Source organism: Mirounga leonina, unplaced genomic scaffold (genome assembly GCF_011800145.1).
Source record: "Mirounga leonina isolate KUSES-001 unplaced genomic scaffold, KU_Mleo_1.0 Mir_168, whole genome shotgun sequence".
NCBI classification, from domain to species: domain Eukaryota; kingdom Metazoa; phylum Chordata; class Mammalia; order Carnivora; family Phocidae; genus Mirounga; species Mirounga leonina.
In genome coordinates this window covers 48,269,691-48,283,172 of record NW_023270426.1, presented here as the reverse complement: position 1 = coordinate 48,283,172, position 13,482 = coordinate 48,269,691, and the positions used below count along the sequence as shown (strand labels likewise).

Here is a 13,482-nt window from a genome sequence, read left to right as displayed (position 1 = left end):
TTTCATATAGTTGGTCTGATTATACAAAACAGTTTAAAGTATAGATGAATCTGTTATATCTCTTTTATTCTAAAATTCCAAATTAGCAGGCATAAACCTTTTATTATTTATTATACATGTATAGTGGGCATACCTTATGATAAATAAACAAATCTATTATTTTAAACTTAAAAGAATCAGTTATTTTCCTTTGGTTTGTAACATACTCTGAATTTTCTTTCTACCTAAAGCAACATGATGGAAGTGAATTCATATGGTCTTCTGTTATTTTATAAAATATGAGAGCATCTTAAACACGTATTTTTAACAGTAACATAAATTCGGTTTGGAGACCAGCTAAACACTCACAGTATGATAAACTATATACACTCCCAGCAATACAAACTCATCAAAGGCAAGAACAAGGACAACAAGCTGAAAAACTATGAGAAGCTTTAAAGGCCACTGTGAATTATAGCCAAAAATTTCTATCTATATATACTTAAAAAAAAAAAAAGGCAGTTTCCAATCCTGTATATTTTATTATTATTACTGCTTATAGGAAAACATATGTAGAGTGGGAATGAGTGAAAATGTCAGAGGTGCTATTCTTAAAAACCATCTACCAGTCCAGAATGTTGGATAAATATTCATTAAGAGATAAGAATGGAGGCCTACATGTGGACATTGAGGCATATATGCATATTTCAAGTTATTTATGCCAATTTCTTTCCACCATACCCCCACTCGCAAAGAGTGAGGCTCAAGAGTATCTTAATGAAAAAAAAAAAAAAAAAGATGAGGATGTCTTAAATGGTCTCCCATGCTTCATAGCTACCTTTAAGAATCTTTGGGGAATTCTCAAAATCCTATCAGAATTGTTTTTAAGTTCCTATCCTAGAGTTCACACATTTTTGAAGAAGGATGGTAAAGAAGAGCAGTTATGGGAGCTAAAATCTCACAAAACACTTTCAAATTTCATTCTCTAGTTTGTCAGGAAAAGTCATTTAAGGACCCTCTATGTTCTTATTTATTGTTAGAAGGAAGTACTTTCAAAACCTATCCTTTCAAATAGTTCAACTACTAACAACAGGTAGAAATCATTAAAACAGGGGCACCTGGGTGGCTCAGTCGGTTAAGCGGCTGCCTTCGGCTCGGGTCATGATCCCAGAGTCCTGGGATCGAGCCCCACGTCGGGCTCCCTGCTCGGTGGAGAGTCTGCTTCTCCCTCTCCCTCTGCCTGCCTCTCTGCCTACTTGTGCTCTCTCTCTCTCTGTCAAATAAATAAATAAAATCTTAAAAAAAAAAAAAAAAAAGAGCCCAGGGTTATGTATTTAAAAAAAAAAAAAGAAATCATTAAAACAGAGGTCTTGAAAGCAAACAGAAAAATCATTTTTACTATTTAGTCATATTCTCTTTTATTCCTAGGTACGTAAGTGAAAATAAGAGAAATACAAACAAATCAAATAGAGAAAGTAAATCCAAAGGAAACCTAATTCCATATGTGAACTTTAGTATTATACATTAAAAAACTTTTCTCTTTGGTTAAGAGAAAAACATTAGATAAAATTTTAAGAGTGAAGTATCTAGTAGTTGCCACAATTCACAAAATGCCAATATAACAAATAAGCCTCCTTTCCTGCATATAAACCACCAACCTTATCTGTCTGGGGAATACACATAAGAGCACTGGTAACGTTTTTTATATTTTCCTTCTTTAAATTTAACCTTGTATCAGAAGCATTTTTCAAATTCCCCCCATCTTTATGAATTACCATTTTAAGGCCTAAAGAACGCTTTTCAATTAAACATACTATCATTTTCTTAACCAATATCTTGCAGGCCATTTGAACTCTTAATTTTTTTCTGTTCTTAAAAACATTGCTATATAACTACACAAAGGCATTTTTCTTTCTTTGGATTTTTTTAAAAGATTTTATTTATTTATTTGAGAGACGGAGACAGAGCACACACATGCACAAACATGAGCAAGGAAAGGGGCAGAAGGAGACAGAGAATCCCAAGCTGACTCCATGCTGAGCACAGAGCCCAATATGGGGCTAGATCTCACAACCCCAAGATCATGACCTAAGCTGAAATCAAGAGTCGGACGCTCAACCGACTGAGCCACCAGACACCCCTCTTAGGATTTTTAAAAATATTACCTGAAATGAGATTTTCCACTTAAAGAATATTAACATTTTTACGGTTATTGATACAAATGGCCAATCTATTTTCCCAAAAGACACCAAGGGCACCTGGGTGTCTGAGTCGGTTGAGCCACCAACTCTTGGTTTTGGCTCAGGTCATGATCTCAGTGTTGTGGGATCAAGATCTGCATCGGGGTCCCCACAATATGGGAAGTCTGCTTGAGGATTCCCTCTTCTCCCTCTGCCTCTCCCCCTGCTCTCTCGCTCTAAAATAAATCAATCCTTAAAAAAAAAAAGACACCAATTTCCACTTCTAATAAATACATACATATCCTATATTTGCTAGCAACTGATTTAATGTTTGCTAACATAATAGGTAAGAATTGCTCAACATGACTAAGAAGCAGAACTTTTATCTATGTCTACTTACAATCTGTGCTTTTATTGTGAATTGTGCAATAACATCAACTTATTTTATTTTTAGATTTTATTTATTTATTTGAGAGAGCAAGTGAGGGACAGAGAGCACAGAGGGAGAGGGAGAAGTAGACTCCCCGATGAGCAGAGAGCCTCACGCAGGGCTTGATCCCAGGACCCCAAGATCATGACCCGAGCCAAAGGCAGACCCTTAACTGACTGAGCCACCAGGCGCCCCAACAACAACTTATTGGTTGAGGGTCTGACTGTTCTTCTTCCAAATTATGTAACACATGAGTATTTTATCCACCCTAAATCTACCTCCTTCAAACTTTAAGGAATTCCTTTTATTTCTAATGACGAAAAATTTGTGAAAAAGTCCATCCGTGCCCCCTGTGAATGCTCCTTGGTTGATAGATTCTGATATCTTAATCGATATGTTTGAAATACAGTTACTAAATGATGATTTTCAGTTTCATCAAAAACTGACATAATTATATCATCAAGTAAATTTTTAAAATTATGAAGACATTACCTTTTCCTCATTTGTTACAGAAGAATCTGGATCCTTTCTTTTCTTCTTCAATTTTTTATCCTTACTTTGTTTTGTGCCACATGTTTGATAAGGCTGCAAATCAACTCGAGAATGAAATTGATAGCGACCACTTTCCACATCACAGTAGTAATAAATCCCAGTGGAAGGATCATAATATAGTTGATTTTCCTTTCAAAGTCAAGAAAACGGTAAGTTCTAGTCAGGTACGATGAAATAAAATAAAAAAATAAACTTAATAGCAATGCCAAATATATTCAAAAATAGTCAATGTTTCTTTAAGAACTCTATTTTCTGAAGATAATGAGTAAAGATGACAGAATGAAAAATGCTCCTAAGTCTCCAAAATACTTTACCATTCAATATTTGCTCTAATTTTCCTAGTACAAAAAATGAATAATTTAAATATTAAATTGAATCTCAAGAAACTGCCAATATTTAATCATTTTCATACTTAGAGAAGCAGCAATTTCGTATGGTTCAACTTAATACATTAATGAAAATGATTACAAAAAACCTTTCAGAAGTCATGAAAACTAAGGCATGCATCAGAAAAAGCTGACCATAGAAAAAGTAATTCCAGACTCATTATCCTTATGATTACACAATAATGGTTTGGTATAAACTCCCCCAACCCTCCTTTCAGTGTCATAAAACCAATACTTGCTTTTTAGTGTTCATGACTAAAAGCCCTGAAGAAAAATTCAAAAATAAAATTAAGCTCAGAGATATGACATTTTATATAAAGAAACTGATAAACAACTGTCTTCATTAATTAGTTCTACTGTAAGTAATTAAATAAGTAAAAGAACCATGCAAAAAATGAATTTTGGCAAATTATGGATAAAAACCAGAAAGATAAAAAATTATGTAGTCGTCTGTATTTATTAGATACTGGCCCATACTCTATAAATAAGATTCAATTCAACAGTGTATATTTTATTTACATTATAAATCGATGCAGATAAGATATGGAAATGTCTTATGATATACTAAGGTTAAACAACTAAAACTGCCTGGAAAAGAATATTTTTCTGTGGTATTACTGCATTTATTGTCTTTAGTTCACGTTACAGATCTCTTACAAAAATATTTAGAATTCAGGGGCGCCTCGGTGGCTCAGTCGTTAAGCGTCTGAGCGTCCCAGGGTCCTGGGATCGAGCCCCACATTGGGCTCCCTGCTCGGCCGGGAAGCCTGCTTCTCCCTCTCCCACTCCCCCTGCTTGTATTCCCTCTCTCACTGTGTCTCTGTCAAATAAATAAATAAAAATCTTAAAAAAAAAAAAAATTTAGAATTCAATCTTTTCCATAATTAAAAAACTGAACGGAAGCTTTCTAATCTTTATTACCAGTGATAATAAAACTTTCACAACTCAAACTTGTTTTTATCTCTTATGTCTTTCAGTCTAAAACATATTTTCAAAAATTTAAGAAAAACTATTTAATTACACTAAAATGAAAACTAGTACAATAAAAAGGGCAAAACAATGAAGTCCCTACTTTACTGAAACATATAACCAACAGAATATAGCTAACCATTTACAGAAGAGATGTCAGGAGGAAAGCTACAGAAAGGAAGGTAGAAGAATGATGAAGACTAACATCATATACTTGTGAACTCTGTATTTTCCTCAAAACCAAACAAGTAATAGCTAGTCTCTTCGGTAATAAGAGTTTAAACATTAAGTTCCTGGGTACTGATTAGCATGGTCAATTAGCATACTCCTGTGAAAGAAAATTCTCTCTTTATAAGGGATTTAGAAAGTATACCAAGTACAAACCAACAAGGTAATGAAATCCTTTTTTAACTAAGATATTTAGTATTATCATTATATTCCCTAGATTAGTTAACAATAGTTCCAGTGACTGGAATGGTGAAAATCTGCTTCACTTTTGGGTACCACATTCTATAATTTCTGAGGACCAGATCACATTCCTAGACCACTAAGGCTGAGGTATATAGGTATGTAAGTTCCATTGTCATTGTCATCAAATCCTGAATGAAATACAATTAAGTACCAGATGTCAACAGCCGTAACACTGAATTATAAATCAAGAACTTTATTTTTAGGTTCTGTCCTAGTTAGTGGTCCATTACATGTCTGATTCCACACAAATTCCCTAGTTCTCAGTCCTAACATTGATTTTTTTAAAAGTGAAATGCTTAAAAGCCACAGAACTTTTAAACTAATAATAAACATACTATTGAGAATTCAAAAAAAAGATTTCCTCTAGAGCTCGAATGGATCCATAAGTACTTGAAACAATTTTTAAAAACTTCACACCAAGCCTAGAATTAACAATGTCACTTCCTTAAAATTCTATGAAAAAATGTTCGTTTAAGTTCTTAAACACTTTACAACAATGTAGTTAACTGTCTGCTTTTATTAATAAATGCTCTAACATTTTTGTGTGTTACTTTACATATAAAACATTAGGTCTTTCTTAAGTATAAGAAATACTTATACAATCACAATTAACTTATTTTATTAAAAACAGAAATGTAACATCATAAGCTATTTTACAACTCTTTACTCATGTCAAATAGCTTTGAATCAAATAAAATTTTTCAATGCAGTTTCTTGCTTTTCTTAATTCAGCTTAGGGTTTAATACTTGGTATCAAGCAGCAAGTATACAACCATACAACAATAAACAGTCCAAGATACTTACAGAATCATAATAGAAACCAGTGCTGTGATCAAAATACAGTCCAGTGTTCTCATCATAACTAAATCCAGTCTGAGACACAGCAGCTTCTGCTGCAGCTCTCAAACTTTCAGCTAATGAAGAACCTTCTAAGGATGTATCTTCTGCTGCTAATACAGATGCTGGCTCCTAGGTAAGATACATTCATGTCAAATAAGACAAAAACTTCCTTTTATCACTTTAAAAGTTAGCCGAATTAGAACAATAAATAGACTTAAAACAATTTTAAACAATAAGGCTTCAATTTCTGCAATGGAAAGAGATGGCTATCAACTGCAGTTTGGTTCACCTCAAAAAACAGTTACTAGTTGTTTAGTTAATTCAATTTTAACCTAGTTTTGAAGATATTAAAGTGAGTGTGTGACCATTACTCAAAAACAGATGCCTGATACCATAAGATAGTTATCTACAAAATACAGACTCTGAAATACTCTAAGAATAATTACAGGTTCAAAGGGAAAAAAATTTGAAAAAGAGAGATGGAGGAAAAAGCTATAGATAATGTGAGATATCACACACCAAGAAGTTATACTGGATCTTAGGATCCTGGAATTACTGGGATCCTGCTTCAAACAAATTAAAGAAAAAAAATTTATATGACACTCAGGCAACAGTGGCAAGATATCTGACATAAAGTAAGCATTAAAAATATTTTAATGTGGGGGCACCAGGCTGGCTTAGTCAGTGGAGCGTGAGACTCTTAATCTTGGGGTTGTGAGTTTGAGCCCCATGTTGGATGGAGAGATTACTAAAAAATAAAATCTTTAAAAAAAAAATTAGTATGAACATGATATTGTGGCTGTTGCCCAAATTTTTTGATTGAGTGAAAATACAGTGACAAATTTTCTTTTAGTTTATGTACATCATTAATTTTTAGAACAGAGTAGAAAAACAATTACACATATTAATAAATGCTAATTTTTGTTTCTTAAAAACTGTAATATTCACTGTATCATTACACATAGAATGTTTATAAACCTTGTATACATTGTAATGGACTAAAGAAGTCTCTTTTTCTATATAACAACAAATGATACATTTTGGGCATCAAGAGTTTATGTTAAGCATCTCATTACCTGTGAATCTGAATTTGAGGCAAAATGGTCCTCTTCTGCACATTTAACATGTTCTGTTATAGCAGTACCAGTGTAAGCATCATTTTCTATTTGTGACTGGTCTTCAGAATTAAAAGTAGAAGCTTCGATATCCTGATCTTGCTGAACTGAGAGTTCAGCCACTTTATTTGGAAGACTAACATCCTTATAGTATGTCTGATAATAATAATCTGTAGCAAAAGCAAATTAGGTGATATCATATTAGAAAAATGTACATAAGGAGAAGTTAATTCCAAACCACCAGCACTGAACATAAAACAGCACAGAATGCTAACATGTATTTTTACAGCAGTATACAATTTAACGATTAAATGGATGGTGCAGATAAATTGACAGAAGTATATATCTTTGATTCTAATGTCATCTTCAGTACCCTCGCTATCAAAATAAAGGTTAAAAAAAGGTAGATTTGGATTTTTCATAGCAAGAATAAAAAAAGAAAACAGGTAAATAGGTTTTGTTCTGTCAAAAAAAACAACAAAAAAAGAGCAACTCTCAATCACATACTACCTGAATACTGTTGCATTATCAAATGACAATGGAAATAAAGATCAAGAGTTGTGGGGCGCCTGGGTGGCTCAGTCGTTAAGTGTCTGCCTTTGGCTCAGCTCATAATCCCAGGGTCCTGGGATTGAGCCCCACATCAGGCTCCCTGCTCCGCGGGAAGCCTGCTTCTCCCTCTCCCACTCCCCCTGCTTGTATTCCCTCTCTCGCTGTCTCTCTCTCTGTCAAATAAATAAATAAAATCTTTAAAAAAAAAAGTCCAAGGGTTATTTTTACTGTCATATTTCTCTCATAATGATGACTTAAAAAAAATATATCGGCGCCTGGGTGGCTCAGTCGTTAAACGTCTGCCTTCGGCTCAGGTCATGATCCCAGGGTCCTGGGATCGAGCCCCGCATCAGGCTCCCCGCTACGCGGGAAGCCTGCTTCTCCCTCTCCCACTCCCCCTGCTTGTGTTCCTGCTCTCGCTGTGTCTCTCTCTGTCAAATAAATAAACAAAATCTTTAAAAATATATATATATATATCATAGAGGGCACCTGGGTGGCTCAGTCATTAAGTGTTTGCCTTCGGCTCAGGTCATGATCCCAGGGTCCTGGGATCAAGCCCCACATTGGGCTCCCTGCTCACCGGGAAGCCTGCTTCCCTGCTTCTCCCTCTCCCCCACCTGCCCCCCAACCCCCCACCGGCTTGTGTTCCCTCTCTCACTGTCTCTCTGTCAAATAAATGAATAAAATCTTTAAAAAATAAATAAATAAAATATATCATACAAATATGTAATGTTCATACCGATGCTGCGTTTAACAATTTAGTTAAATTGTTACTGAATAAAACAAGGCAAAACTTAATGGAAAGATCGTTTCTTCTGATCCCTATTTATTAAAACTCAGTTCCTCAGTTATTTTGCCTCACAATGTCACTCATGAGGTAATGGCTGTGAGTTCATCACTCCCATAAGGGCCTAAGACACTGACACTGAACACAATGCTAAGTGGAATGCATCAACAAGAAAATACATGTGCCTGGTCTCAAGGAAGGCCAGACACGAGTAAATGGTTCACAGCACAGCAAACATTAATGTGCCACCAAAAACACATTAGCATTATTATATAGAATGACATTTCTGTTTTCCCACCAGAAGAACATAGAGATCATCTGAAAATACCAAATCATATGAGAAGTCCACATAACAGTTCTCAGATCTAGATGTATGTCTACTTTAAATTTTTAAAAAACTCCAACTTAGCATGATGTGAATGTAACAGCACTAAGATATCTTCACTACAAGCCGAATACCTGAGACTGCCCAAGAGGGGTGGTTCTCTGTTTGAACTTCTACATCAGACTTCTTATTGTCTTCATTTCTCCCACAATGGAGTATTTTACTGAGCTCTTCTACCTAAAAGAAAACACAGCTTTAGGAAATTAAATCATTTAGCAATCTAATAATATACACATCATTCTCCTGAAATTACAATAATTATTTTTCTTGGTTGAAGTTTTAGTACCAAAGCAGCTAGTTTCCTTTTCAGAAAAATTAAAAATACTATAATTAACTTTCTTTCACCTTTCACATTTGTAGAAGGAACTGTTTTTACTCTTATACTCTCTTGCTAAACCTTAAAATATTCCCTCCAAAATGAATTTACATGAACTAAATTAATAGGACTTTGTGAAGATGATCACTTATTTCTAACAGTAAGAATGTTTTTATACTAAAATTTTTAACCAGTTAGCAGTTCTTCCTAAAGAATTAGTTTAAAAGGGCGCCTGGGTGGCTCAGTCGTTAAGCATCTGCCTTTGGCGGGTCATAATCCCAGGGTCCTGGGATCGAGCACCGCTTCGGGCTCCCTGCTCAGCGGGAAGCCTGCTTCTCCCTCTCCCACCCCCCTGCTTGTGTTCCCTCTCTCGCTGTGTCTCCCTGTCAAATAAATAAAATCTTAAAAAAAAAAAATTAGTTTAAAAAACCATTAATTCCCATTCATCAAATTATCTAGTATCATTCAGGGTCCTCCACCTGGAATTACCTATTCACTTAAATATATTAATACTCACTTGTATGCTTTAATGCAATTTATTTTTCTTTAAACAGAAGATGGTAGTCTTAGGACTACACAACTGCAGCAGAAGGGAAGAGAGGTGACTGCCTCAAAGGGCCTCTGTCTTCCCTGTGCCTCACTGAATGCCAGGGCCAGAGCAAAAGTGTGGAAATACCCATAACCAGAGGAGGAGCAACACCATAAATACACTTCATTCAGAAAGGATCTGTGTGAGACAATATCTACTATAGGCATGAAACTAACTAAAAAACCAAGCTTTTAAATACTTAATGACACATAAAGCTTAAAAGAAGAAAGGTGGTATAAGACTGACTACATACAGATTATCTAGGCACTTCATTAGTTATCAGCTCCTATTAGCACCCGTGCTAGAACTAGAGTGAAGCAAACAAGGCACCTAGAGCACAACATTTAAGGGAGCACTCATTCTTAGCTTCTCACAAGTACAGGGTCTGTACCAGACAATGAGTACTCCTTAAATTTTTTGCCCTGGGTTACTGATCGCCTTGCCCCAGTCCTGGCTCTAGTTACTACCACTATTACTATAAACTTGATAATTTATTTAGTATCTTCTACATGCTAGGCACTAAACTTAGTACTCTGGATAACCTCTCATAAATTCTTCCAAACTTCTTACAGTATAGTGGCCCTAATCATCATTTTACATGAGAAACCTGAAAAGACAAAGTAAGGTTCTTCAGAGTCCAAAACCTGTTTTTCTATCAGCTCACCCTCAATTCTCAAGCCAACTTTTTACCACTCCAGGTAAAACATTATTTAGTGATTTGCGATGACAGTTAACCAACCTCTACCCACCACCAAGGGAGGCTCACTAAGAAGAGGGTAAAGAGGAGTTATTACTATCACCAGTAGGGTCAAGGCTTTTTATGCATTTCAATTTTCGTATTAGACCACTACCAAATTCACACTAATAACAAAATGCTGGCTCTTCAAAGGCTAGCAAAAAATGTTCTCTTTTAGATCTTTAGATTAAAAATTTAGAGGGGTGTCTGGGTGGATCAGTTGGTTAAGTGCCTGCCTCTGCTCAGGTCATGATGCCAGGGTCCTGGGATCGAGCCCCGCCTCGGGCTCCCTGCTCAGCGGGGAGTCTGTTTCTCCCTCTGCTGCTCCCCCTGCTTATGCTCTCTCGCTCTCTGTCAAATAAATAAATAAAATCTTTTAAAAAAAATAAAATAAAAATTTAGAATTATAAAAGGGTTTTTTAAAAGGAATTTTAAGGGAATATTTTGCTCCCCTTTCCTCATGATAGTTTAACCATATGTGTAGTCTCCTAGCACAGTCCTTATGCATTCATTTTAAGTGTTCAAGGACTAGTTATTACACAAACATTATTTTCTATAACGTCATATTAACAACCTATACAACAGACACAATGCACTACATCTCAGCAGTTATTTTCATAGATCATTTGATAACAAAGCATAACAAAGTTTGCTGATTTTTCAGTGTACAGCCTTTATGTGCAATTTTAGGAAATATACCAATATATTACAAAGGACTACACAACCGTTTACATTAATTACAGGGACATAACTTGTTGGGAGAGTGTAACTGCCCAACAAATCAAGCTGGAAAAAAATATTATGCTCCTTTTTAAAATTACCAAAAAAAAAGTGACAGTTAAATACTTATCTTTACCCCATTTTATGAACATGTAGTGTCTCTAACAAAGACAGTTTGAGCCCCCCTACTTACACCAGAAAACTCAAGCTGGTAAATGCCCAGAAAAACAACCTGACATATGCATAGTGTTCAACATTTTGTGAAATTCTAAAACTGTCTGTTCATGCTTAATCTGATTTAACCTTCACTTGTGTGGTACTAACTCATTTTATGGACAACTGAGCTCAGCATCAGTTCACACACCAAGTGAGTGATAAATGGCATTCTGCTTCAAGTCCAGAGCTTTAACTCAAAAGTGATGCAGAGAAAATAATATAAACGTTCCTAATGCCAAGGGAACGTCACAAGTGAGAATGAAAAGTAAGGTAATTAAGTTCACTTCCCACCAGCAGCTCGCGCACTAAATCCAGGAACCCGAACTCTTAGGCTAGCTTCAAATGTACTTGGAATTATAATACACGTGAACTTTTATTTCTTTCAGATACTCTATAGAGCAGTTCTGGGCCCCTGCCAGGGAGCCCTTCCGAGACTATCAGAGACTTCGGAAGCCTCCCCTTGGGCTGGACGGGGCGCGGGGCTGGAGGCGGACCGCGCACCTGGGTGCGGAGCTCCTGGTTGTTGCTCTCTGCGCTCTGGTACAGCCGCTCCGTGTGATGCAGCAGCTTCTCGATCTCCCGCACCTGCCGCTTGCAGCTCCGCAGCTCGCGTTCCAACTTCTCCACCTTCCGCCTTAGCTGGGCCAGCTCAGGCTCAGGGGAGGGAGGTGACGACGGCGACAACGAAGGCGACGGAGCCTCGGAGGCCATGGGGTCCAGCGCAAGGCAGCCCGTGGGCGCGGAGGGACTGCGCTCACGCTGAGGCGGACGCCGGGGGGACCAAAAGCCGCGAGAGCGCGCGGGCAACGAAAGCTGACCTCAGACCGGCCGGGCCGGACCGGCCCCTGGCCATGACGCCTTGAAACTCCTTGCCTGTAGCCTAAAAGACTGCGGGCAGTGAGCAAGGGGACAGAGGATGCGCCCGGCCCAATCTGCTAGACTTTGAAACGGGGAAACTTTATTGGCAACTACCTTTCCCAGCCACCGAAAGACCTGGAAAAACGTTGGAGAAATGGTCGGCCCAGGGAAGCGGAGGCCAGATACACTCGAAAGCTTCCTGGGCTGAACCGGAAACGAGGGCTCTGGTGGTGGGCGGGACCAAAACCTAAAGGGAAGCTACGGGTACTGGGAAGGGCCTTACGGCACATGCGCAGTCTCTCTACCTTAGCGCTAGGGTACCTGTGCGCTCGAAGAGTCGGTTTGAAAGCCTAGCTCTGGCGATAGTTTGAAGGTCGCTGCCTCTGGCCTTGGGTTTTTGCACTTGCCTGTGTCGGAGAGCAAGAATTCCTGTCTCTTCAAAGGTCCTTCTAGCTGCACGAAGAATCAAATTCACATGAGACAGATTAACAAGAGAAAAATCAAATTTAATAGGCACAGGTATAAGGAACTCCACATAGACGTGGAAATTCCCAAAATAGGCACAATGAGGTATATATGTCATTCTGAACTAAAAAGGAGATAGGATGGGGCGCCTGGGTGGCTAAGTCGTTAAGCGTCTGCCTTCGGCTCAGGTCATGATCCCAGAGTCCTGGGATCCCAGGTCCTGCATCGGGCTCCCTGCTCGGCGGGGAGCCTGCTTCTCCCTCTCCCGTTCTCGCCGTCGTCACCTCCCTCCCCTGAGCCTGAGCTGGCCCAGCTGAGGCGGAAGGTGGAGAAGTTGGAACGCGAGCGGCGGAGCTGCAAGCGGCAGGTGCGGGAGATTGTGTTCCTTCTCTCACTGTGTCTCTATCAAATAAATAAAAATCTTTTCAATCAATCAATCAATCAATCAATCAATAAATAAAGAGATAGGAGTCTGGGACTTCAGATGAAAGGAATGCAATGCACTTTCATAGAGCGATAAGATGGTAATTAGATGTTCGCCCTACCATACAGATGGCTCACTCAGATAAAATTTATCTCTGTTAATAACCCTTACTCTGGAAAAGACCCCAATTTAGATTCTTCTGTGTGGTTAAGGAAGGACAAAAGTTTCTCTTGAGCTCTCAGGGTCTAAAGTGACTTAAGCTCCAGATAATCCGCAAGCCAAAGTGGCACATGGGGGCGGGGGGGGGGAGGGTCCTGTCTTGTGCCCCTTCACCTACTAGCAAAAAGTTTTCACACTTTTTGCACAGAGTTCACTTTACAGGTCTTCATTTTACAACACTTTGCAGATGAGAACACTGAAAAATAATTTGTCAAAGTTTATAGAGAGAATTCTAGACCAGGCTAGAACATCATTTTCTGATGCTCTGCTTTTATTTACCATTTCTGCTGATT

The 13,482-nt window shown here is 37.8% G+C and overlaps 1 protein-coding gene across 2 annotated transcripts in view; it reads right to left on the bottom strand.

Moving 5' to 3' along the window:
- The window catches only part of AGGF1 (angiogenic factor with G-patch and FHA domains 1), a 55,919-nt gene extending 43,620 nt beyond the window's left edge, over nt 1-12,299 (bottom strand). For both annotated transcript variants that reach the window (XM_035014684.1, XM_035014685.1), the window contains exons 1-5: nt 11,725-12,299; nt 8,721-8,823; nt 6,884-7,092; nt 5,772-5,936; nt 3,082-3,270 (exon numbers count right to left, since the gene is read on the bottom strand). In XM_035014684.1, the coding sequence (XP_034870575.1) occupies nt 3,082-3,270; nt 5,772-5,936; nt 6,884-7,092; nt 8,721-8,823; nt 11,725-11,934 (876 nt within the window). In that variant the 5' untranslated portion in view covers nt 11,935-12,299. The remainder of the gene's footprint in view (nt 1-3,081; nt 3,271-5,771; nt 5,937-6,883; nt 7,093-8,720; nt 8,824-11,724) is intronic.
- Nucleotides 12,300-13,482: the final 1,183 nt, after the last annotated feature.